At 40.0% G+C, this 25,658-nt stretch overlaps 1 protein-coding gene across 7 annotated transcripts in view; it reads left to right on the plus strand.

Moving 5' to 3' along the window:
• The window catches only part of ACSL4 (acyl-CoA synthetase long chain family member 4), a 37,381-nt gene extending 15,301 nt beyond the window's left edge, over window positions 1-22,080 (plus strand). For 3 of the 7 annotated variants that reach the window (XM_064713310.1, XM_064713311.1, XM_064713312.1), the window contains 15 exons: window positions 3,419-3,463; window positions 5,495-6,009; window positions 6,315-6,492; window positions 8,163-8,272; window positions 8,357-8,495; window positions 9,808-9,958; window positions 11,065-11,188; window positions 11,930-12,001; window positions 13,518-13,657; window positions 14,103-14,275; window positions 14,482-14,556; window positions 14,784-14,975; window positions 15,489-15,603; window positions 16,249-16,406; window positions 18,193-22,080. In XM_064713310.1, the coding sequence (XP_064569380.1) occupies window positions 5,659-6,009; window positions 6,315-6,492; window positions 8,163-8,272; window positions 8,357-8,495; window positions 9,808-9,958; window positions 11,065-11,188; window positions 11,930-12,001; window positions 13,518-13,657; window positions 14,103-14,275; window positions 14,482-14,556; window positions 14,784-14,975; window positions 15,489-15,603; window positions 16,249-16,406; window positions 18,193-18,350 (2,136 nt within the window). In that variant the 5' untranslated portion in view covers window positions 3,419-3,463; window positions 5,495-5,658 and the 3' untranslated portion in view covers window positions 18,351-22,080. The remainder of the gene's footprint in view (window positions 1-3,418; window positions 3,464-5,494; window positions 6,010-6,314; window positions 6,493-8,162; window positions 8,273-8,356; window positions 8,496-9,807; window positions 9,959-11,064; window positions 11,189-11,929; window positions 12,002-13,517; window positions 13,658-14,102; window positions 14,276-14,481; window positions 14,557-14,783; window positions 14,976-15,488; window positions 15,604-16,248; window positions 16,407-18,192) is intronic. The other 4 variants (XM_064713313.1, XM_064713314.1, XM_064713316.1 and 1 more) reach the window with 2 other exon arrangements.
• Window positions 22,081-25,658: the final 3,578 nt, after the last annotated feature.

Consider the following 25,658-nt stretch of genomic DNA (forward strand, 5'->3'; position numbering starts at 1 on the left):
TGATTTCCCCTCTCCCTGTTTGTTGGGACATAGGTAGCAGTATTTACACTGTACAGGCATAGTGAGAGCTCTCAAAATCTCAGGCTTTGAGCTCTTATTGCATTGCCAGAGCACAGAAGTACTTCTGAAAATTGGTTAGGTTTGGTTAGGCTTTCTCTGGATTTTCACTGCCATTTGTGATGTACCAAATGTGCAAGAGGAAGATACGTAGAAATCTGCCTGTGAGAAAGAAAGAAAAATGAACTTTTTTTCCTATGAGTAACTTGCATTAATATTGCTGGAGTTTGTTTTTATAAAAGCACCGACATGATGTAAAAACTGAATCATTTCCTTCAGTTTCTTTTCCTTCAATCTTTGTAACCCCAACTAAGCTGTAATTAGCCACCAGATTCTGCTAACTCTTACTGTTATTTCATCACAGTCTTCTCAGCTGTGGAAATGTTCTCTCATTCTTGTGTGTGTTGGGTATAAATCTGGAAAATCAAAACTTGTAGGAAGCCTGACACTATGCACACTCATTTGTTTATTGTGATGCATCTTCCTTGCTATGTGGAATTTCTTACCCTTGGAGTAATCTCATTTTGTGTCATCTCTTTTTGAAATCCCAGCCTTGTTCTGTCCTGTACCGGAACAAATTCAGGACGACTAAATACGAACTAAGTTCCTTTCCAAAAGCTGACTAACTGAACACCCACATACTTAGGTCAACTCAAATTTATTTTTTTTTAGTGTAAAACCACTTTTCCAGTTACAAATCCTGAATGCTCACTGTGGTTTCCAAACTGTTTAGATCTGCCTGGATGCTGGAGAAGTTGCAGAAATGGTTGTTCCTTACTCATACTGGATTGTTTTGGACAATTTCAGAACTTCCTGACAGGAGTCAGCCCTGAGCACTTACACTAAAGTCAGAATTGTGTCTCCATTTGAAGTTGGCAAGAGCTCAAGGAGCTCTGGTGCAGAGGAACCAGACTTCCTCTGGTGTTGCTTTTAAACTAAAAACAATCTGCTTTGCAGATTGCAGATTTCTTCACAAACTAGAACACAATCCTTTTCCTCTCTAATGTCATCTTCCTTACCAGATTACTTTCCTAACACTATATTTAAAGCAGACAGAAAATGAAGTTGTGTTTTCTTCCAAACATGCTATTTCATAGTAAATTGGATCCCTGGCAAGCTTTTTAACACCAGAGGAAGGATTGTAAGCAGTGTTGTTGAAATACTTACACTATTAAGCCTTTAGAGGGTTTTGGGCTTGGGCTAATTAAAGCCTTTCCTAGTGATGATAATAATTTGCTGCCTTATTAACTGCATAGGATAAAATTTCTAGCTACAGGTACTTAATTTGATTTTGAATTACTCTTAAAAATTCTAGTAGTGTGTGTAAATGCTGAGTAAGTTGATTCTGTTCAGTTTGGAGAGTCAAATGCAGAGAAGATTAAGGCATTTCCTCCTCTGAGAATAGTCACTTCCAGAGGCATAAACTCTCTGTTCCCCATACACACTTTTGCTCTTACTTAGTCCCATAATCTTTTGTGACTATTTAAAAGGGTTTTTTTTCTATATTAAAAAATATAATTGCTAGTTGTTTCTTAGATTTGAGGTAAATTAGGAAGAGAGGAATGTCTCTTCTGTTCCAGAGCATGTGCTGTGATTTCAGACTCTGTTCTGTGACCCTGGCTACAGGACAGGAATAGAATGTTGTGTATTATCTGCCTGAAACTTTTATTTAAGGATATAAAAGTGAGATTATACTTAGATAACATCTCTTCCATCTCTGGCAGCCCATAAAGTACAGTGTCAGTCAGGAGTAAACTTGGACTGTAGAATTTTTGTAAACACCCAGCACATAAAAGCTGTAAGTGAAACATTTCCTCATGAGTGAGGTTTCCAGCATGAACACTGTAACATGGCACTGCAAAGGTTAAATGAACTCCAGACCACTCAGAATTGATAGAAGCTGATTCACCAGAGGAAAATCCTTTGGAAATGCTGAAAACCAGCTATCTAGGCTCTCCTAGATAGATACAACATCTATTTTGGTTTGGTTTCATTTTTCTCGTAGCCATGCCTGACGTACGCTGCTCTTTCTGGGAACATGCATTTCCTGCACCGAGAACTGGAAGCTGCTGTTTCCAAAACAGCTAGATAAGCATCTAAAGAGGCTGCTTCTGTTCATAATAAGCTTTGTAAACCAATAGAAAATATTACATATTCTAAATATTTCAGTGTTAAATACCAGTTTTATTGTGAAAGTTTTCATGAATGCTAAATTTTATTTGTAAGGAATGAGGAAAGTTATGAAGAACATAACTGTTATACTTTAGTAATATGGAGTTGTCTTACCTTGAAGCAAGACAATCTTACCTTGTCCTTGGATGGTGCATTGACGTGAGCATTGCATCTCATCCTTCCTCTTAAAGTCTAATTAAGTAGGAGATTGAAGTCATAAGGTATAATTTGAGTAGCTAAGTTTGGCTTCTGACTGAATACAACTGGTATGGAGGTACCTTTGCACGTTGAGTATGTCAGTCTGTTATATGCAGTATATTTAAGAGATTATAAATATTTATTTAGCACGAGTTTGGGATGATCCTGCAATGGATCAAAATCACATGGAAATGCCAGTAATTAAAAACATTCTAGCACCTCTTCTTTATGCTTTAAGAAAAAATCTTTGTAGGAGAATATTGCAAGGGACATTTAACTCGGTTTCAGTCTGTGAAAACTGATTAAAATCTTAGACTTATGGGGAAGACCTTTAAAATATAACTAGGTTAAACATCAGTTAAAGCCTCTGCAGTAGATCTCTTAGAGCCTTATCTCTGCAGTTACACACAGCCATCTTTTATTACACTGGTCATGGGACCAAGGAGGCCTCCCTGCCTCTATAAACATGCTTTTGTTCTGGAAAGTCTTCTTTTACCTCAATACCCCAAATCCACTTTGTGTTCTCTTGGGCAATGTGTGCCTTGGGTAGTCCTGGGTTCCTGTTTCTACTGATATTCATCTAGCAAGAGTGACAAAGGGCTTCCTGTTCTGCCTTGAGAAGAATGAACCCTATGCAATATGAAAGTCTCTTCCTTGTCTTTCTGGGTTTCATTGGTAATTAAATTGCATTAAGCTTCTGTTCATAATTTTATTCAGAACATGTTGAAATACAAAAGGGAGGAAGTAGTGTCACATAAAAGTTAATCTCCTTTTTGGCAGCTTCATCTCTTGTCTGTCTGGTGTAGTTTGGAAGCTGAATCTTTTCCTGTACTGTAATTGCTCTCCCTTGTATGGGCTGTGTTGCACCTCTGTCTGAATTCACAGCCTGTGCTTCTTAGGGGCAGTAGGGTGGAAGTTCTAAAGATTCCTCCTTCTGCAAGGCAAAAAACATCCCAATTTCTAATATGTTCTTTTTTCTGTTTTACTGTAGGTCTAATCAACACTGAAAAAACTTCAGTGATCACTGAGATCCCTTGTAAGTACACTCTGTGTGTGTGTGTCTGTGTGTGTGTGTGAGGTTTGCATGAGCATGTTCAAAGGAAAAAGCCACAGTTGTCTTTTTGGGACTCACTAAGTTTTCCCAGTTGATGTCTCTTAAAAATTACAACTGATTTTTTCCAGGATAGAAATGTGATTCTCTTTTAAATTACTACAAATATATACAAATTAGCTAAGTTTTCTGTTTTTAGGAACACTTTTTAAAGTATTACAAATTAAGTTGAAATTTGAAAATGAAAGAAATGCAACCTTCCTCTCCTCCCTTTCTAAATTAGCCACTTCTTGATTATTAGCAGTAGTGTTTCACAGTGACACCACTTCTGAACAAGCTCCTGTGCAGCCCAAAGAAAAGCTGTGGTACTGTTTCACTGTGTTAAATAGTTTGCAGTACTCCAACAACTCTGCTTTTTATCCAAGCCAATGTGCCTGGTGATATGTTCATTGTTGGAAGGTGAGGAGCAGCCAGAGTTCCCCTGGGGTCTGTTTTAACTTGTAGCATTCATTATGTGTAACCATGGGTGTGTCCTGACATTTCCTTGCCATGTCTTTGAGCCATGGTGGCTTGTCTTTGAAATGCAGACTCACCTGCTGGTTTTGGAGCACTGAATTAACTGGGATGAAAGTATCATACAAGATTTGTGTTATAAACCAATAATCCCTCATTTTGGAGAACTGGAGCTTTGGAAAGTAAACTGATCTCTTTTCTGCTGAGGTTGATGGTGAAGCTCACCAGAGCAGAATAAACATGGACATTTTGAAAAGAATGTAGCATTCATTTTTTTTATAAAAAGAAAAGAATACTTCCATCCATACAAGTCCGAGCTTAGCTTAGTTTATTATACTATCATTCAATAGTCATTTTATTCTGTAGCTGTAATTACAAAATTAATGTGGAGGTCATGTTCTTTTAAATATCTGCAGATCTCTCAGTCTTACATTACCTTAAAGCTGTTGATATTGGCTACAACACAACTGCTTCTATTGAAATTCTCATTAAATAACCCACCAACCTGTTAACTGACTTCTGTCTGCTGTAAGTAGCAGTTGTCTTGTTTAACCTGAAATGTTAATTGTAGCCTCCCTCATCACCTGAGGGTGGCAAATACATTAATAAAGGATAACCACCCCTGCCTCACATGCCAGGGCTCTCTGGTCCCACTGGGCTGGCCCTGACTGGGGTTTGCTGGGATGGTTTTGTTTTTCTCCCATTCACCACCAGTCCTTATTTAGGCCCAGTTCTCCTTAATGAGGAAAGATTTCTGACATGCAGACAAAATCTTGCCAAATTGTACTTTATTTTAAATTGTGTTAAATTGGTCAGATTTTATTCTGTTTTCCATACTTGGAGTTTGAAATGCATGTATTGAAGTACTTTTTGAAATTGGAAAAGCAAATCTGCATAAGCCCTTTCCAAGAGTCTGACATTCAGAGCTGAAAAGTAGAAGATTAAAAATGCAGTTGCTGGAGCAAAGTTAATAAAGCAGTTTTGGAATATTATATAGTTTTTAGATTACAGCATGTAGACTTTTGAGTCTATGTACTATTTTTGAGTGTATCAAAATACATTTTAAGCTGAATAGAAGGTTGATAGAATATTCTGAAAAGCAGTAGAGCAATCTGCTGTACCTTTTCTCTGTAGTACAAATATTTAGTGGGAAAACAAGTGTTGACCTTTCCCATAATTACACAATTGTGTCATTACTCAAGTAGCTTAAACACAATATTATGTTGTGAAGGACAGGCTTCATCTCAACAGTCCTGAACTATTCAAACAGAAATGGTGGGGAAAAGTCTGTGAGAAGTAAATATTTGTGAATGCAAGAAACAAGTATGGAAAAGATTTGTCTTCTTTCATCCCCAGAGCAGTTCACTGCTCTGTTGTGCAGTGGTGCTTTTGAAGTGAGCTCTTAGAAGGACTAAAACTAATTAACTGACTATAATATTACTAATTTAATTATTTTTTCTTTCTTTTTCCTGCTCTCTGCTTGGCACTGGTTTTCGCCCGTAGGTGTCCACTGTTGGCTCTCAAAGGTTACTAAAATTTTGCAGCTGCTCTGAATCAGCTCTACCTAAGCTTCACCTCCTGTTGCTTCTCCCCACACCACTCTGCACTGCTGCCTTGCTCTTGTCTGCTTCAGAACTCCATGAGAGTTTCTCTTTTAAATAGCCACAATGAAATTTAGGCTAGAAATGTGTGCCATTCTCTTGCTGCCTGTGTACTTGTTAATCTGGTTGTACAGTGTGCTGGTATTTATTCCCTGGTATTTTCTTACCAATGCCAAGAAGAAAAAGGCTATGGCAAAGCGGTTAAAAGCTAAACCCATCTCGGACAAGCCGGGGAGCCCCTACCGCTCTGTCACTCACCTGGACTCTCTAGCAAACATAAACATCCCTGGAGCAGACACTCTGGACAAGCTCTTTGACCATGCTTTAGCAAAGTTTGGGAAGAAGGACTGTCTCGGAACCAGGGAAATTCTGAGTGAAGAAAATGAAATGCAACCAAATGGAAAAGTATTCAAAAAGGTAAAACTTGTCATTTTTTTCCTTAATTCTGACTTGAGTTTGAGCTGCTTTGTGTCTTGCCTCAACAATGCATGTCCCTTTAGAGATCTTCCTCAGTCATCATCTAATAAACCATTCATTTTATGGTAGTTGAGGAATAACAGAATATACAGGATGCACTTTTATTCTACTTCAAGTAAAATGAAAGCAAGTTCTTAATGAATGGCAGACTGTGTACTCATTACATTATACAGCAGCTCACATCAGCTGGTGGACCTATACCAGAAGCTTCTTGTCATGAAATTCCTTGTTTTTTTCCTCTCAAGTTAATTCTAGGAACTTACAGATGGTTATCCTATGAAGACATAAATGAGAAAATCACTCGCCTGGGGAATGGGCTGACTGCCCTGGGACTGACCCCCAGAAGCACCGTTGTGATATTCTGTGAGACCCGAGCTGAGTGGATGATTGTGGCTCTCACCTGCTTCAAGTACAACTTCCCTCGTGAGTGCTCAGCTTGGTTACCTCTCATGGGTTTTAGAGCCAGTTCTCAGCACAGATCTGGCTGTGAAGTGTTTGACTCTGCCAGTCTTGTCATTGGAGGTGTAAGAATTTCATAAATTCTCTGCTGATGGTCTGATTCTTAGAAGCTTTCAGTCTATCCTATGCTTTGTGGATGTCCCTAAAATTAACTTGCTCGTACTTATGAAACTGTATTTTATGATTTTATTGTGCTATGTTCTATATGTTAAAATGACAAAATGGTACACTTACCATTCAGGTTGTTTTAAATATTCTGAAGATATCAGTTGTATTTCTCCCCACAAAATGTGGGATGTTTTTACAGTATTTTCTGTCTGTATCCTAGATTATATATCCAAAAGATGAAATGGTTATCAGAAGAGAGGAATGGTGAACTTTTGTTCATATGATAGTCTGTGGGTGGTCTGTTTTGGTGACATTTGTAAGCCGCTCAAGTTCATTACAATTATGTATGGTTTTTTTTTTATTCAAGCTGTCAGAAATCTCTAATGGGAGTTAAACTTGGTGAGCTGCAGTGGTTACTGAGCACTCCAGTGCCCATTTTGCACACAGCACACTGTGAACCACAGCCTGGGTTTTTTGCTTGCACTGGGCTGTCTCTCTTTCTCCCAGCAGCAGCAGCAGCTGCCTGTGTGAGGAGCAGCTCAGAGTGTGCAGAGAGGCTGCTCAGGGGCAGCAGTGGAAGAGGTGAACTTCTGCTGAAGTAGGAGACTGTGGTTAATTTGGCCTGGATCTCTATACTTTGAAAGGCAGTGAGAAATAGCTGTATGATATTATTCTTTCTCCTGTTCTGCCTGAACCCTGTCTTACAGCACTGGTAAATTCCTTTAATGGTCTTTGGAGGTTTCAGTTTGAGATTGCAAATGATACTAAAGAATGGGGTTTTTTTTTTTTTCAGTAGAGATAATGGGGAGAGGTGAACTCCATTGTGGCTGGGAGGCACTTAATGGCATTCCTGTAGCCAGTCTGGGTTAAAAAAATCTGGCAGCATAAAAACCAGTCTGATTCCTTAGTCTGATTCTCTGCCTTGCTGCCATCACTAATTCCATGGAAGCAGGGAAAGTAGCTGACAGTGTGCAGAGAGCTGCCTGTAGCCATGCCCAGCTTTAAGCTGGTGCCCTGTAATGTCTGAGTGTTTCCTGTCCCCCTGAGTTGTGTGTCCCCCCCTGCAGAGAGCTCAGGGGCAGAACACCTGCTGTTAGTTGCTTGCTCTGGGATTGCTTTGTACATTATTGCTGGGGTTTGGTGCATCTGTTTGTTGTGATAATTTCTGCTATAGAAAAAGGAGAATTATTTTGGGAGGATGTAGATGACCATCATAGCTTCCTTCCAACTGCCTGACAACTTCAGGGCTGACTAAAAGTTATAGCCTGTTACCTAGAGCATTGTTCAAAGGCCTCCTACAGAGTGACAGTCTTGGGGCATCACCCATCTGTCCAGGAGTAAGGACCTGCTTCTTGCCCAGCTGTCCTCCTTGTTCCAGAAGTGTCTTGTGCCAAAAACTTCTCATCTGTTTCATTTCCAAATTAGAAAATTCCCAATTGAGTGCTTTCCAGTAAGCTAAGGCAAGAGCTTTTGCTTTTAGTTTTACTTTTACCCTTGTTTCATGTCCTCTCCCATCCCTGTGACAGTTGTCACTCTCTATGCCACCCTGGGGGAAGAGGCAGTGACCTATGGTCTCAACGAGTGTGGAGCATCATACCTGGTCACCAGTGTGGAACTCCTGGAGAGCAAACTTAAGGTAATGTGGTACCACCTTCACCTGCTAAAAGGAACCCTACAGTTCAGTCAGTACACTACTAAAAATTTCATTTCTCTTCTCTAGACTGCACTGCCACAAGTCTCCTGTCTGAAGCACATCATTTATGTGGACAAGAAGACGGTCAATAAATCAGAATACCCTGCAAATGTGGAGATCCATACCATGCAGACAGTAGAAGAGCTGGGAGCCAAACCAGAAAACTGTAAGTGAATCATTTCACAGAGGACTGACTAATCAGGCAGTGTTTGCACCTGTGTAGCAGAAAACCCCCCCACCCAGCAAAGGGTGGCCTTTGTCACCAACAAAAGTTGTGGCAGGTTGCCAGTTCATCCTCCAGCTCCCCTTAAATAAACAAAACACTTGTTTTATATCTTTTGTTCATGTGTCAGGATAAAACTTTGTTTTTAACTTGTAAACCATAACCAGAATAATTTAGTACTTCATCTTTGTTTTAGGATATCAAATAGAAACTGGTTTAATGTTTCATTTTCTGCTACTCTTACCTTTTATTTATCTTACTGTCACTATTTTTAATAAGAGGAGAAAGCACTTAAAGCTTTTTTGGTTTTTTGCTTGAAAATGTCCATTATCTTAACCAAGCCCTAGCTAAAAAGCACTTAAGGCTGGAGGAATACCAGTAACATTCCTTGCTCCATTGGGCAGCCAGGAGTGAGTGTAAACATCTGCTTTAAGGAAGGAAAACCCAACCCTGATGATCTGTTCCCCTTACATCAGCAGTCTGTAATTAACCAGGGCTCTCTCTGGAATAAAGGAGGAGATAAAGTGGCAAAGGAGCTTTGGGAAGCACACACTGATCCCAGCTGCTTATCTCTGGTCAGCCTGAGGTGCTGATGCAGACCTGCAGCGACCCTAAGGGCTGTTTTTTCTTGGGCTTAGTCTCTGAAGAGCCATGAAGGCTGATGATTGTCATCCTGAGAATAAAGAGAAGTAAAACAAAAATCTGAAGTCAAATGTTCTAAGCTTACTGCTTTTCTACTAAACTTGCAGTTTACCTGAGGAAGGTTTATTTAAAATTTTAAAAAAAATGTCAGGAGGGGGAGTTAAAAGGAATCTTACCTCTACAACCTTGGCTTTGAAAGACTGATGGACAGCAAAGCTGACTTGCAGCTTTTTGGGGTGTTGGTTTTTTGTTTTATTTTTCACTCATCTTGCTGTTTATCATCCATACTGTATTTCTTCCCTTTGCTGCCTTTGACAGTTTTATCTGGTCTTCAAAAGACTCCTTCTATGAAACTTTCAGCCAGCTATAAACCACAATGACAGAAGTGTCACCCAGATTGTGCAGATGCTCAAATACTCATCATTCCTTTCAAAAATGGCCTTCCCTCTCTTTCTCTTAAAACCACATGACTGCTCTCTCCAGCACTGACCATGCCACAGCTTGCTGTGCTGGCCTTCCATGAAGCACCTGTTTCATACTGATTCATTACAGAAATCATTTAAAAAGTAGATAAGAAAAGAAGAAATAACAGTTTTTCTCCTGAATTTTGTAGCAAGCATTCAGCCAAGCAGACCTGTTCCTACAGACTTGGCTTTAGTGATGTACACCAGTGGCTCTACTGGGAGACCCAAAGGAGTGATGATGATGCATAAAAACCTGATAGCTGGGATGACAGGACAGTGTGAGAGAATACCTGGACTGGGGTAAGAAACACTTTGTCTTGAGCTAAAACAACCTCCAGAAGAGTCACATTTATAGTGTCTGCTGCTGGCATTGTGTTACCAAGTTTCTTCATTTTATTGTGAGATCACTACTTTGTAATTTATAAGGAATATGTCCTGTGTGTGTGAACTTTCCTTGTTTGAAAAATATACCCTTCTAGCTGTTTTTTCACATTCTGCTTATATTTTTATTTTTATTACCCTTAGCTGTAAGTCTGTGATGGATTTTTGCACTTTTGAGTATCAGAGGATACCACTAGATGAGAGATTCCTGCTCTGGTGCAACTTGGGAAATACTTGTAGACATTTTCAGGCACCTCCAATCAGTTTATGAGCATGTCAGGGCCTAGCACTTCAGTGACCTGGAGACACCACTCTGGGTGCACATGCTGCAGAATCTGCTAAAGTACAGTTCAGTGAAGAAGTAGAAAAGTAATAAATTATGCACTGACAACAGTAAAACCAAGTGCAGATTCCTTCACATTAATGTTTTGGTGAAGTTTTTCATGGAAGTGTGTGTGTATTTGTCTCTGCATTCACAAAAGGTTCAATAGCTGAAATAAGCTCTGATGCCAGACTGCTGTTGGGAGAGGAGATAAACCCAGAGCTGCTCAGTGACAGCTCTGAGGTTCTTGCTGAGAAATCTCTGAGCTATGACTTTGTGAAACCAGCCTCAGTATTTCAGTAATCAGCTCTCTTTCTAGTAATGTATCCTAGAAGAAGATGACAGACAGGGCTTTGTAAATCATTGGTCATTATTGTAAAGTGTAATTATTTCATCCTTAATTTCATAACTGAAATGAAACCTCCCACAAGGAGAGGAAATAACAGTAAAGGACTAAGGAATCAGAGTTTCCTAGAAAACAGGGCAAATCCTGTAATTTGGACTGATTTCATTAGGGCAGATTTCCCTAATTTCACAGTTTGTTTATACACTGTGGCTGAAATCACACTGTCTTGTGTGCAGGAGAATAAGCTCACCTGGGATTCAGGTCAATCAATAAGTAATAACTAAGCACACAATAAAATGGTTAAATGGCATTTTCAGTCCACTTGTGACTCATGGTTAATTATTTTTTCTTTCCCAGACCCAAGGACACTTACATTGGTTATTTGCCTCTGGCCCATGTGTTAGAACTGACAGCAGAAGTTTCCTGCATCACTTATGGCTGCAGGATTGGTTACTCCTCTCCTCTCACTCTCTCAGATCAGGTGAGGGCTAGCAGAGCAGGGTGGGGAGCAAACTTCACCTTGTGCAGCCTGTTCTCTCCTTGCTCAGCCTCCTCCTTCAGCCCAGAAATGCTGGTGTATATGATACACTTCAGAAATGTACATTTTTTTCAGAAAATGATGCAAATTAATATCCCTGGTGATTGACAGTGGTGGGCTGTACCATATAAATTTGATTAAAACCTTTGCTTTTATGATACTTAGGAAGTCTAAAAGCAATCCTAAGAAATGCCTATAGCATTATCCCCTGGATAACAGGGGAAGAACAGCTCCTAACAGATCAGCTGAACTGTTTAAAGTGATCTTAAGTTTTGGTCTCACTTTATCAGTTCTTCATCCAGTTATTGCAGATCTTCTATTTGGTCCTTTGCCTTTTTCCCTTTAGCAGTTCAGATAAATAAGAGTGAAATTAGCCAGAGTAGATACTTCTGTATATTTGCTTGTAGAGAGATTCAAGTTCCCAAAGGAAGATGGAGGAGAAAGCAAGTACTAGAGGGAGGAAGTAAGAGAAAGATAAACAAAGTGAACCTGTAAAAGATTGAGTGTTTTGGTTGAAATAGATCATTACCCTTTCCTTAACAATGGGGGCAAAATGACACAGGAACAGGGGAAGATACTTGAACAAATTACATGCTAATATATCTCCTCCTTTTGTTAGTGCTTCAGTTTTCAAGCACTCTTTCCTTTTCAGCTTCATAAATTTACATTTTTTCCTTATTACAGTCAAGTAAAATTAAGAAGGGAAGCAAAGGAGACTGTACTGTACTTAAACCTACACTGATGGCAGCTGTGCCTGTAAGTATGCAGAAGCAGATATGTCCAGCAAAAAATTTCTGTCTTTTTATGTTAGAAAAGTGTATTTACTAACAGGTTTTCCTCTTCACATGTAAGTAACTGTCACTAACAGGAAAAGAGCAAACACAGACATTGCAGCTGTTGGTGGATTGGACTGATGAGCACAAGAGTCTGCCTGTACTAAAGCCAAGATCCTTTTTGATCCAAACCTGTCAATGTTTCAGTAGTTACAAGTGGTGTTTCACTGGGCTTCTGACACAAAAGGTCACAATCTGAAACTCCTTTTTGCAGAGGGACAAGCAGGGTGGTGCTGGCCAAGAGGGAATCCACTGTAGAAACAGGGATATTTGGCTCAGTCACAGACTCAGCATGTCAAAATAACACTGAGCTGAGTCTCTCTGCTGTTCTCAGGGCTGGCAGGCCAGGCTGAGCCTTCTCTCAGAGGAAAGATCAGGAGGCTGGAACTCCTCCTGCTTCTGCAGGTTCCAGTGCTCTGGGAGTGACCAGGCTCCTGCACTGCACAAGGCTGCCGTGCTATCCAGAAACTCCACAAATGTTTGTGTGTTCTGCCATCATGGGTGCTGCTTTTAGGATCCTGTCACAACTGGTAGCACTGGGTGTGCCACATGGTGGTGGGGAGTGAGTAGGAAGATGTAATCTAATTCAGGAGTACTGAGTTTTGGTTGGATCTGATTGTTCTGCAACATCTTAGAATAGCCAAGAGTTTTAAAATCAAGAAGTCACTTGCATTCTTTTGTTTTATAAAATCATAAGCACATAAAGAGGCTTGGTCATCTTCTTAATAATTAACAGAGTGACAATAAGTATGTCTGAGAACTCCAACCTTAAATTTATTACATGGAGAGAAGTCACATAAATACTTCAAAACATTGTGCTCCAAAACAAAGGTGAAGGAGCCAATCTTTAAACTTCTATTAAATACTTTACCAGCCTGAGCAGTGTTTTAGGTTCTGTGTATTTGGGTGACCATAAGCTTATTATTTTAATGGAAGTTAATCTTTGGTCTGGTGACAGAATTGTGGTGGATTTTTGTCAGATAATTAGAATTACTGCAACCATGTTTCTCTGACATTTGAAGAGCTTTCTTGGAAAAGGAAATGGTGCAATGAATTCTTAGTTCACTCCCTTGCACTTAACAATTGCTGTGGGTAAAGTACAGCATCAGCACTCCCAAGCAGGAGGGGAATATACCAACCTTTAGCAAAGAGATTGAGTTAAACTTGAATTTAAAGTTTTCTAAATCAGTTTGTCACAGTTTGAGTACAGGTTCAGGTGTAAATAGCTCCAAGCTGCACTGGTCTATAAATTGGCTCATTGATCACATGTTAAAAACATTGCACTTAAGCACTGCCTAATGTCCTAATGTGAAGATTTCACTCTTGTTATCAATTTTAAAGGAAGGATAGTTGGGGGGAGGGGGGTTACTTACGATATGAGATTTAACTTACACATGCCCATCTGTTCCATGTGATTTTTTTTTTTTTACACTTTGTAGGAAATAATGGACAGAATTTACAAAAATGTCATGAGTAAAGTTCAAGAGATGAACTACATTCAGAGAACTCTATTCAAGATAGGCTATGACTACAAACTGGAGCAGATCAAGAGGGGATATGATGCACCTCTGTGTAACATGTAAGTAGCATTCTTGGGCCAAGGGTGTGTTTTGCCTTGGGATCTGTTAGGACAGTGTAAAAGAATGATCCTCTGAGCTATCAGACACTCCTCATCTGCCATGCAAATAACATCTAATGAGTGACTGACATAGTCCCAGTTCTTACTGGAAACAGCTGAGATATTTCATGGTAATGACTAATCTTCCAAGCAGCTGCCTGGTTCATTTTCATTGCATTGCTTTTTTTTTAATGATAAAACTGGAATGTTTGTTAAGCTACGGGAACTCTGCCTCCTCAAGTGTTACACAAGAGGCAATGGGTTTGATTAGCCCTGCTGTCTACTAAAATCTGGGGAAGAGTTAATTTTGGGGGCATTCCAGATAGGAAGGGAGGAAGAAGGTTTGTCTCTTCTTATAAGAGTGGGCTGAGTGAATAATTTTTAATGCTTCTTCCCTTCTTTCCAGACTATTGTTTAAAAAAGTCAAGGCCCTGCTGGGAGGGAATGTCCGAATGATGCTTTCTGGAGGAGCCCCACTCTCACCTCAGACACAGAGATTCATGAACATCTGTTTCTGCTGTCCTGTTGGGCAAGGCTATGGACTGACAGAAACCTGTGGAGCTGGAACCATTACAGAAGGTAGTGAAACACCTGTGGAAATGCAGAAGTGCAGAAATAGATATGGATGGGTGTTTGGTGATTCCTAATTTTTTTTTAAAAAGTCAAAATACAGCTATAATGGTACAGCTGTAGTTCTACAGTAAAGCAACTTGAGATAAGATACACCCTGTTCATATTTCAAATAACAAAAAAATCTTGTTTTTCTTTCTTGTTTTCTCCCTAAGTTGCTGATTACAGCACTGGCAGAGTTGGAGCTCCTCTTATTTGTTGTGAAATAAAACTGAGAGACTGGCAAGAAGGTGAGAGTAGCAATTGTTCTGATTTCAGAGTAATAAATTCAGCCTCTGCCTAGCTGGTATCTTTGCCTATCTGCTTAGCTAGGTGTAACATATGATGAAATTGTTCTTTATTTCTGATAATAGTCATCAGCTAATGTGCTTTAACTTCAAACTGAAGTTTCAAAATATTTTCTTGGCAGAAGGATATATAAGGTGTAAATAATTGCTTGGGACTGTGTTGTTTTCAGGAGGCTATACAAATAAAGACAAGCCTAATCCTAGAGGTGAAATTATAATTGGTGGACCCAACGTCTCCATGGGATATTTTAAAAATGAAGAGAAGACAACAGAAGAGTTTACTGTTGATGAGAATGGCCAGAGATGGTTCTGTACAGGAGATATTGGGGAATTTCATCCTGATGGGTGTCTGCAGATCATAGGTGAGTCTCAGTTTTTGATACCTTAATATGTTACAAAGTATTGACTAACCATAATTATACACATGTTATTAATACTGCTGGCTTTGCCTGGGCTAATCTACTTAAGGTTACTTATTTACAGAATTAGTGTGAAACACATTTCTGGAAGTCCTCATAGCTGGAGTAAAATTTTGGAAGTGATGCCATTTCCTGTGACATTTTCATCATCTAAATTCAGCACATGGACTTTAAAGAATAAATACAAGATTAACTTTTGGATTCATTACAAAGTTTTAAAATCAGAGTCCTTTCCTACAATCTGTGTGACGAGAAGTGTAGTGCTATAACACTTTATACAGAAATCTTTATAAATTTGGCAGATTTTAGCTGCTTTCAAACATGTCCATTAACATTTGGCATAGCACAAAATACATAGGTGGTGTGTATGGAAATGAGTCTGTAGAAATGCTCAAGTTTAAATGAAATAAGGTTTGCTAACAAGGTTTTCTTTTTTTCCCTTCCCCTGCCTCCTAGATCGTAAGAAGGACTTGGTAAAGCTCCAAGCAGGAGAATATGTATCTCTGGGCAAAGTGGAGGCAGCACTGAAGAACTGCCCATTGATTGACAATATCTGTGCTTATGCCAAAAGGTAAGAGGGGTATTAATTTAGAAATTCTGCTTAGAGTAAACATGAAGTACAGGCTCTGATCCAACCCTCTCCATCAGAGTACCAGTTACTAACATGTCTGAAGAAGCACAGCTTTCCAGATTCCCTAAAAGCTGAAGAAATTACCTGTTTTTCTGTTGGCATTTCTCCTATCCAGATATGCCTCTGTTCCATCCCATCCCATCCTTAAACCAGTATATATCATTATATGTGGTTATATTTAGCATGTGTTCTGGCTGTCAGAATCCCAGTGAAAAGTTAATCTGGCCACTTTGCCCCTGATGCAAAGCTTTCCAGAGGGTTTTGGAAAGAGTCCCAATATATTCCCTCTCCCCTATGTGAGGGGGAGCTGCAGAGAAGTGGTTAAACCCCAGGTCTAGCTGGGGAGCTAAACTGAGACGTGCATGAATGAAATGACAGCAAAGCCTCATTCTGATCAAACCTGACATAAACCAGCTTAGAATATCTTCTAGATAAACCTTCAGATGTGAAGACTTGATGCACAAGAAGGGTTCTGTATGGTGGAATAACCTGGGCATTTGTGGGTCCAGCAGCAGGTAATTTACACCCTGAAATGAAGGTCTTGACTGAAGCTTTTTTCCTTCCTTCTCTTGTCATTCTGTGTAGTGACCAGTCCTATGTGATCAGTTTTGTGGTCCCTAACCAGAAGAAGCTGACAGCCTTGGCTGAGCAGAAGGGCATCAGTGGGAGCTGGGTGGACATTTGTAACAATCCTACAATGGAAGCAGAAATACTGCGAGAGATTAAAGAAGTGGCAAACAAGAGTGAGTACCAAGCACACCCTGCTGCCCATGGGGCTTACCCAGCAAAAACTGCATTATCCTCACTAACTGCTCCTCCTCCTGCCAGCTTCTCTGTATCTGCCAAAACTTCATGGTTTATTGAGGCAAAGACCACACAAAATTGTTCTATATTATCCCAGGAATTTACATAATACTGGTTGTATTGATTACTATATTACTTGTATTTTTTACAAATTATCTGAAGGTTTTTTCCATCTAAATTCTGGAGACAAGTTTCTTGTCTAATATGAAGGCCCAAAAGAGCTGTTAATTGGAAGAAAAGTTGCAAGGCATTTGCTGGCAAGGAAACCAGTTAAGCAAGAGATTTCAAAGCATTTTTTCCCCATACAACTTTGTTCCCTACAGCTTTGAACAGCCATGATCCTTGAGGTTGTAGAGGCTTAAAAGCCTGCTGCTCCTTGCTGTGGTACTGAAGGATCAAAAGTGTCATCAGTCCTTTACAGGACAAAAAAATGAACAAAGTCAGTGGGAAGAAAGTCTCTAAAGCATTGGCACCTCATACAAGGAGGCAGTAAAAGCTGCACTTAAGCACATGCTAAGCACTTTCTCTTAGGAGAATCTGCCTTTTGAAAATGGGAAAAGAAGAAGGAATGGCACTATTAAGTCTTACCTTAAAAAAAATAAATCAATCCATATGCTTAAAGCTTAGGTTTAAACACTTTAATCCCTGGCAGTTTATATCATTAATTGGGCAAATTACTATCCATATAGCTTTGTGTACTTAAACCCTTTGCTTTCTACATTCTTTCTGCCTTCTAGATAGTAATCTTCTATTGAGATACAACTTAATTATGTGAAACTTTTTTCAAAACTATTTTAAAGAGGTAGTTCTATGTTCTTAGCAGAGCATGATGCACCTTCATCCTGAGCAGGCACACATGTGAGTGTTGTGCAGCTCATGCCGATAGCAGCTGAAGTCAGAAAGGCAGAGGAGCTGCTGGGTGCCGCTGCTGCTGCCCCCCAGAGGCTCTGCTGGAATTCAGCTACAAGTCCATGGCTGTGGGCCCCATTCCCAGCCTGCCTGCAGGAGCTGGTAGCAAACTCCATGTGGTTCTGGGCACATGCAGCAGCTCCCTGGGCTGTTCCTGCTGCTCCTGCCCTTCCCTCCTCCCCTTTCTCCTGCCTTGCTCCCCCCTCTTGGGCTCTTACCTGTGCGAGAGAGAAGCAGCCCTGGTTACAGTGAGGCTGTGCATGTGCCAAGCCACTGCTTCCAGCTGAAGGGAAAGTAAGTAGCTAATGTAACAAAAATACAAAGAAGTCCCTTTATTTTGAACTCTAAACAGACTTCTAGGAATGAAAAAAATATAGGAAAGAAACATTCAACCAGGCAAAGTGTAGAAGTACTCCATTATAATTTAAATATGAAGCATGTCCTGCTGCTCTGAGTTAAGTGGTTATTCCATTCCTGTAACAAACACAGAACTGTAGATTTCAGTGTGTGCTTTTCTGGCAGTAGTCTCAGAGCTTCAGGCTACTCAGTCATTTGTTTCAAGCTTTAGATTTTGCATTGTCACATCCAATACAAGCTCTAAACACAGAGTGTGTAAGAGTATTTGCACACTAACCAGCACTCAGTGTTGGGACAGGATGAAATTTGCCTGTGGCCCTTGTGTAAGGTTATTTCATTAAGTAGGACAGCATATTATACAAGCTACAGGGTGCTGACGAGATTTTTAGGGAGCATGAATTAATATTTCATTTGGCTTTGTAATCACAGTTGTGCTTTTCTTTTTTCTTGTCCCCTCAGTGAAATTAGAAAGATTTGAAATACCCATCAAGGTCCGGCTGAGCCCTGAGCCGTGGACCCCCGAGACTGGGCTGGTGACAGATGCTTTCAAGCTGAAAAGGAAAGAACTGAAAAACCATTACCTCAATGACATTGAAAGAATGTATGGAGGCAAATAAACAGCTCAGCTGACCTGGCAGCTGTGCAGGTGGCTCCTTCCCATGCCTCAGTTTTGGATGTCTGCACTGTAGATATCACACATTCAAAAAATACACCAAATGGACAACTGTTTCTGTAGCTGCTATCAAGTAAACCAGAATCTCTTAGACTCCAAATTGTTAATTGTTAGCAGATTAGACACTGATGGTCTTCATAGAGTTTTGTGTGATCATCTCCAGTTTTGAGACAGACATCATTATGTGAAGCAGTGTGACCAGGTAATTGTAGTGTTTCTCTAGCATATTCAGACTGCTAACTACTTCTCTTTAACTTGTGCTGAAGACTGGCCTGTATTTCAAAGAGGAAAAATAATGTAATTGTGATGACTCTTCTGTCATAAAAGACACTTGTAATAAGATATTTCCCTCTAGCAAGGAGGGAAAAGGAATATCCAGTGTCTACCCTTCTCCAATTGAAAACAAAACCAAGACAACAGCAGTAGTCGAGAACTTGCTAGAGATCACTAATAACACACTGCTTGAAAATGGATGGATTCTTCTGCACATCAATATCTTGAATATTTACAGTGCCTACAAAAGAATAGACAGTACACTTACTGAAATAAAGGTGAACTGAAGAGCTTTCTAAAAACAAGTTATAAGAAATTTCACTCAAGAGCATTGAATTAACTATTTCAACTTCCAACTCACCAAACAGGTTTTTAATTGCCACTGCATTTTAATTCAAGCAGTTTCCACTGGACACAGTGTGTAAAAGAAAACAAAGACTTGTACAGCTCTGGGGGTGCTGATGAGAAATCAGTGCCTGAATGCAGAACTTGCATCTGGACTGGCAAACAGATGTGAAATTGATGGGCAGTGGTCTCTAAACAGACTTGAAACTCCGAGTTTTTAGAAGTGTTTGGTGGGTTTTTTGAGAGGTGGTTGATGTTTTTAAGGCAATGATTCTCTAGACCTTCACATACATGTGAGTACTGGTTACCTGGGTGTAACTCAGAGGATCAGGTTTTAAATGCCTGCATTCCTTTATGGAAGGTATTTCCGTTCACCTTTTAACTGTGCTAAGCATGATAAGGCAACCAGAAACCAACAGGGCTTTCCCTGTCTAGTCTTGTTTTACTTACAGAAAAGTAGTCTCTGGCCAGGGAATCTTTGTTTCCTGGAAACTTGTAAAAAGGGACAAATCACTCTACAGAAATTCATTGAGTTCATAAAAATGTTCTCTTATTAACTGGAAGTCACAGATGTGAAGAAGGAGGAAGATGTAATTTAATAATAGTTCATCATTTTGTGTGCCGAATCCTGTACTGTGTCTTCTTTTGAATTGTAACTGAGCTCCTGCATCCGTGTCAGCTCTTCACACTTGAACCATAAGTGCTGTAAAAAGTGCAGGCTCTTGATACTGTTCTACTTTGCACTTTCTTAATCGTTTTATATATGTTGCTTACATTTTGTACAGCTGTGGCCCTCAACTGCTCTATATTGCAAATTCATTTGAAAGTATTTATAGATTTCTATTCATAACATTTGTGTTGTGTATATGATGGTTAAAAAAACTATTTGGTATTGTCACTGTACAGAAAGTAAAAGATTTTGTACATTGCTTCTCTTGAACACACAAGCTTGCAATTTCAAGAGAAATTTTTCTTTTTCTGCATGTCTATGTATTTTTATTTTCCAGTTAAAATAGACTTTGTCAAAAATAAACAATGCCTCTACACTCCTCAAGTAAAGCATCCCTTCTCCTGGGGACCAACTTCAAACTTCACCATGCACAATTTTCTCTGGCTAGTGCAGAACACTGCCTGCTGACCTTCCAAGAACCCCAAGGGGAAAGAGAGAGAAAATCTGGCATATAAAGGTGATGGTCTCCAGTTGTGCATGGAACTACAAGAGTCACTAAAGGAAATAGCTTTTCTAAAAAAAAAATTTTGTTAAAGATACACACAGTTGTTTTTTGACAGCAGGGAATATATCCTATAGCAGTAGCAACTTTTAAAGTTACTTGGTCCTGGAGCCATGGTACCAATTTTTCAATGTTTTAAAACTGGTCTCTATTCAGTAGCCTTTAGTCAGCCTATTAGCATCACAAAAGTGAAATACATGTAAGAAAGATACTTACACTTGAGTCTGTCAGCAGGTTCTAAGACTATATTTTTTAAGCCATGAATGTATTTATATGAAATGTATTTTATCTTCTGTGTCTTGGTTGACTGAGGATTGCTATTTTCAAAATATATGTACACACATAACACAATGTTAACATTTCAAAAGTGGAATACAACTTAAATGGTTCAACAAGTTTGTGTTTTTGAAGATCTTTGTATTGTTCCTGTTCTGTGCCTCACATTCTGTCTAAAACTGAATCTACCTTACAGAGCAGCAGCAATGGGTCCATACTTCAGGTAATGAAAACCCAGCCTCCAGCAGGCCTGGTGTTTTTTGTAAGGAATGAACTAGGGCTGGATGTACTGCAAAAGACAATTTGCTACATCATCAGCTTTTCAAGCACCTTTGGGGAAGGATTACATCAGGCTGCTTTAAAATATGGGGATTGTTTGCAAATACCTTGCAGTTGGCCAAGAACTTTATCCTTCACTTTAATGAATCCTAAATCCTTTTTGTGACAAGAGCTTGTGGAGAAGAAACAATGAGCAAGAATGTTTAATTTTTGCCATTAAAAATAAGGAACTAGGATACAGATGAAGAGATAGTAAACTTCAGAATCACTCTGTGATAGTTAGAGATGCTGTTTATCTTGTGGTGGGCTGAAAGAACACACACCATGGGACTGAAATGTGAGGGAGAGGTTCATGTACTGCTGAGGGTTCCAGAATGCTGGAAGTTCTTCAAAAAGCAGGTTAAGAATTTTAAACTATCCTTGTAAGACTGAAGAAATAAGTTCAAAGAGAAACAAAATGCAGTTTGGGCATATCTGGTCTAAGATTGGATTTAGGCTCTCTAGCTCCAAAGCCATGGTCTGTCTAGAGAAAGCCAGAGTGCTCTGTAGCACAGCAGGGCACTGGGCAGCTTCAGCTGTGGAGGGAAATGAGAGTTGTTTAGCTGAGGAGGAATGGCACGTGCCACAGGTATTAAGCTGCAACTCCATGCACAAGGCACAAAGGGCTGGCCCAGGCAAAGAGAAAGAACAGGGTCTAAGTTTGCACACTGCAATGGATAATTTGGCATTTTAAAAGAAACACGGGATTTTAACCAATTCCTTACTAAATATTGAAGTCTTCAGAGTCTCAGAGTCAATGAAAGTTCACCAAGAGAACAGCCCTGGCACAGACCCATTGGTGGGGCTGGCAGGGACCTGCACATGGCTCAGCAGCAACACTGCCTGTAACAGGCAGATGTCATCAAGTAGCTTGAAAGGGGGGAAAAAATAAAAGCTAAACAGGGAGAGGATGGAGCTACTCCCTCAGGAGCAGGTGAGGTGGTGTCTAACCCCCATGCAGTCACAGTGCCCGTGCCAACACTCAGCAGAACCTGCAGGGCACTGCTGCCAGCTCCCCAGCACAAACTGCAATTCCAGCACACTGGCAGGCTGTAAAAGGTACAGAACACAGTTCACAATGTGGGTCACTCATTTTCACTAGGAAAAAAAAAAGAAAAAAAGACCATATTTACCACATCTCAAAACAATAGTTTCAAATAACTGTTGTATTCTAACAATAAGAGTGTTGTTCTGCAATTACATGCAAAAGAAATAAATTCTCATTATGTATTTGGTTTTGTTGGGGTTTTTGTTTGTTTGTACCTTGGCTTTGTTTGGTTTTGGTTACTTTTGTCTGTGATAATCAGTCATGGGGTTTCTTTTCAGTCATACTGAGCCTACCCCATGGCTAAGCTCTATTTACATGACAGTGAAGCAATTTCCTTTTTGAAGGGTGAAATTAACACTCTCAAATATTAAAAATAATAAATCTGGTGGGTGTTTTGCATAAGATGGTATAAAGGTAATCTACAAAATGCAATCAGCAAAACTTGCAGTCACTGAACACTACACAGAGTAAAACTCTGTGTGAACGTACCTGGATAAATAAAACAGATTTCCAGTTAACTCTGCTATTAGTGCTTGCTTTATGATAGGAGTACATCAGCCATGGAGGACCAGGGCTGACTGTATTAAATACACATTTATACTCAGCCTGTCATTTTCACATAATTTATTTGAATGAGTTCTGACAGAAATGGGGTAATGTTTGCACTATTGCTTTGCTGCTGGATGCTGTAATAGGTTGAATCTTGCTGCACTTTAATTGGGGAGAGACATTTTGAAGAAAATTAAGCCATTCTTGATTGATAAAGTGTTCTATTGAAGCTGATTATCACAGATAATTTCTCCAAAATTGTCTTTGGTTGGAAGCATGTAGCCTTGACATTAGACCAGTGCTAATTAATTTGGACAAACAGAGCTCTGGCCACACTGTCTGATCCTCACAGACTTCACCTGCACTTTTAAAGCAAAAAATAACTAAAGCACCAAAACAAACAAAAACTGAAACCAAAAATACGCCACAAACTGTTGAGTTTTCCCCTTGTTCTCCCATTTTGAAACACCAATAACCTGGTTGATGATGAACACTCCCAGAGATGCCAGAGGTCACTACATGTTTGTCACACCTGCTAATTTCTGCTTTTACCCTCACATGTGTCCAAGTACAGAAGTTTGCCCGTCACCTCTGTGCCATCCCTGTTATCTCTGAGCATCCAGACCCTGAACAGGAATGCCCATCTGTCCAAGACATGACCTCCTATCAATTTAAATGCTAAAACAAGAAGGTGTCATTTAGGTTTTACTTTTTTAAAACACAGAAAAGACACCTCAATTTGAAACAGTTTTGGACTACTTCTAACAGGTGAATTGAAATCATTACTTCAGTTCACACGTTGTTCCAGACCTGGGAGTTCTTTCTAGGGTTTTTTATTGTTTTAAACAACAAACTCAAACTTTCCCTACCAGATATAAATCAGCCTATTACTTATTGTGCTCCCCAGGGAGTGAGCATGAAGAATGGATCACTGTTCTCTATAGGTGCCTGCCCTACTTTACTTTCTGCCTTTTGAGTTGCAGCAAACACAATCTCTCCCAGTGAGCCCATTTCTATTGCATTTAATCAAGGTCATTAAACCAGGGCCCCTCTGCCCCCACGTTCAAAACAAAACAAAACACCAACCTCACCCCCCTACACAGCTTATGGAAATTCCTTCCCAAAGCCTTTACTTCATCCCAGAACCTGCTTGCTTTCTATGTAATGGGACAGCTCTCACCTTGGGACTTTTTTGTGTTGCTACAGAAACATTCCATTTACTAGCGTTCCTTCTGAAGCAACTTTAATAAAAGAGAAGCATAATGGAAAATCAACCAATGATCTTTCAATCCTTAACTCAGTATTGCACACTTACCTAATGCTGTTTACATAGAAAACCCCAAGTTAATACTATGGCATTTTGCCTTTTCAGATGGGTACTCATTCTGGTCTGCTGTTAAAATACAGCTTTTCCTCCAAAAACAATGAAAGGAAGGTGGAATAGACCACAGTTATCAGCCCCAGCCATCTTCTGGAAATGAACAAAGAAACTGCACAAGATAAAAACTACTCTAAATGCTGGCAAGGTTGTGAATCTCTAACATATGCAACTGCCACACTCACCTCTATGAATAATGACAATTGAAATTAGAGATACCAGATAAACAACCCGGGAGCAGGGCAAAATTCAAGACCCTCAGAGAATTCATAGGATTTCAAAAAACCCCTAACTATGGACAGAGACCTTTGAAAGGGGGAAAATGTATGAAGAAAACTCACCTGTCTGTGGCCTCACAACCCTCTCCAGCCCAGCCAGAGTGGGAACCACCCAGAACTCACCTGGTAACGTTCAGTTCTTCCCAGGCCTTTCTGATTAAGGAAACGAGCCTCTGCAGCTGATTACCAACTTAATGACCCCAATTAATTCTGCCCCTGGGCATCAGCCCAGCACAGCTGTTGCTGCTCAAGCTCCAATTCCCCAGCACTGTTCCCTCCAAACTTCCTCCCTTTTCTCTGCTGTGTGCCCTCAAGAGCAAAGCTGCTCTGGGAGCCTGCCCAGGGCCTTTGCTGTTGACCTGCTCTCGTTTTTCAGCTGGGTGCTGGATGATGTTCTCCTGCAGGAGAGTTTGATTAGATATCAGGAAGAAATTCATCACTGTGAGGGTGGTGAGGCCCTGGCACAGGCTGGCCAGAGGAGCTGTGGATGTCCCATCCCTGAAGTGTTCAAGGCCAGGTTGGATGGACTCAGAGCTATCTTGTCTAGTGGAAGGTGTCCCTGCTCATGACAACGGGTTGGAAGGAGATGAGCTTTAAGGGCCCTTCCAACCCAAACCATTCTGTGATTCTGTGACTACAACCAGCTCTTTCCTGCCTTTATTTTGGCAGACCTGCATTTTTCTTGGTTGGAAAATCCACAAGGATGCAAACCCACTGGGGTTTGGGACCTAAAACAGGCTGCAAGAAGACAAAAATCAGCCACTGCAATCCAACACAATTTTGTCATCACCAGGATATTCTAAGGCACTTGTGTTACTGATGCAGGGCAAAATGGTCACTTAGTGCCTGTAGTCCATTCAGTCACAAAGTGCAGCAAGATAGATTTATTTATATTATTAAACCCAGTCTTCTGAAGGAGTAAGCCCAGCTATCAATGCCCTACCTTTCTGCAGTTAGGAACAAAAAAGAAAAGCTCACTTTTCTAGGAAGGCTTTAATTCTTTTCTTCGGCCCAGTGGCAATTTTGAAAGAGCAGTTTCTGGATCCACTTTCAACATATCTGCAAAAACATCTTCTGGTCTGAGCTGATTTATTTTTCCCAGCACTCATAAATCTTTACACTGCATCAGAGCCTTGCTCAGGATCATTACCAAGGGCAACTGCCTGCAAAGCCTCACTGAAATCTAAACCCTCAAACACAGCAAGGACTCTCCAGTATATCTGGTAGTTTCCAGAATACATTTCTAGAACAGTTTCAGTTTCCATGCAACTGTTGACCTTGCATGAGCATCTTCATCTTTGCAGTGTCAGCATTTAAAAGCCGCTGCCTACACTGAGCAAGTGTGCATCAGTAATTTAATTTCTAAACAGCAAAATAGTGAATAAATTACTGGAATTATCACAAAAATAATTTCTCCTTTCAGTGTTTCATTTCTTCTTAAAGAAGCAGCAGAAGCACAACATGTTCTCAGTGAAAATATTTACAACCCAAGGATCTGGCTCAAATTTTGTTTGACTTCATCCAGGTATGTGTTGGAGAACAGTCTAAACTTCAG

Source organism: Zonotrichia leucophrys, chromosome 4A, assembly GCF_028769735.1.
Source record: "Zonotrichia leucophrys gambelii isolate GWCS_2022_RI chromosome 4A, RI_Zleu_2.0, whole genome shotgun sequence".
Lineage (NCBI taxonomy): Eukaryota > Metazoa > Chordata > Aves > Passeriformes > Passerellidae > Zonotrichia > Zonotrichia leucophrys.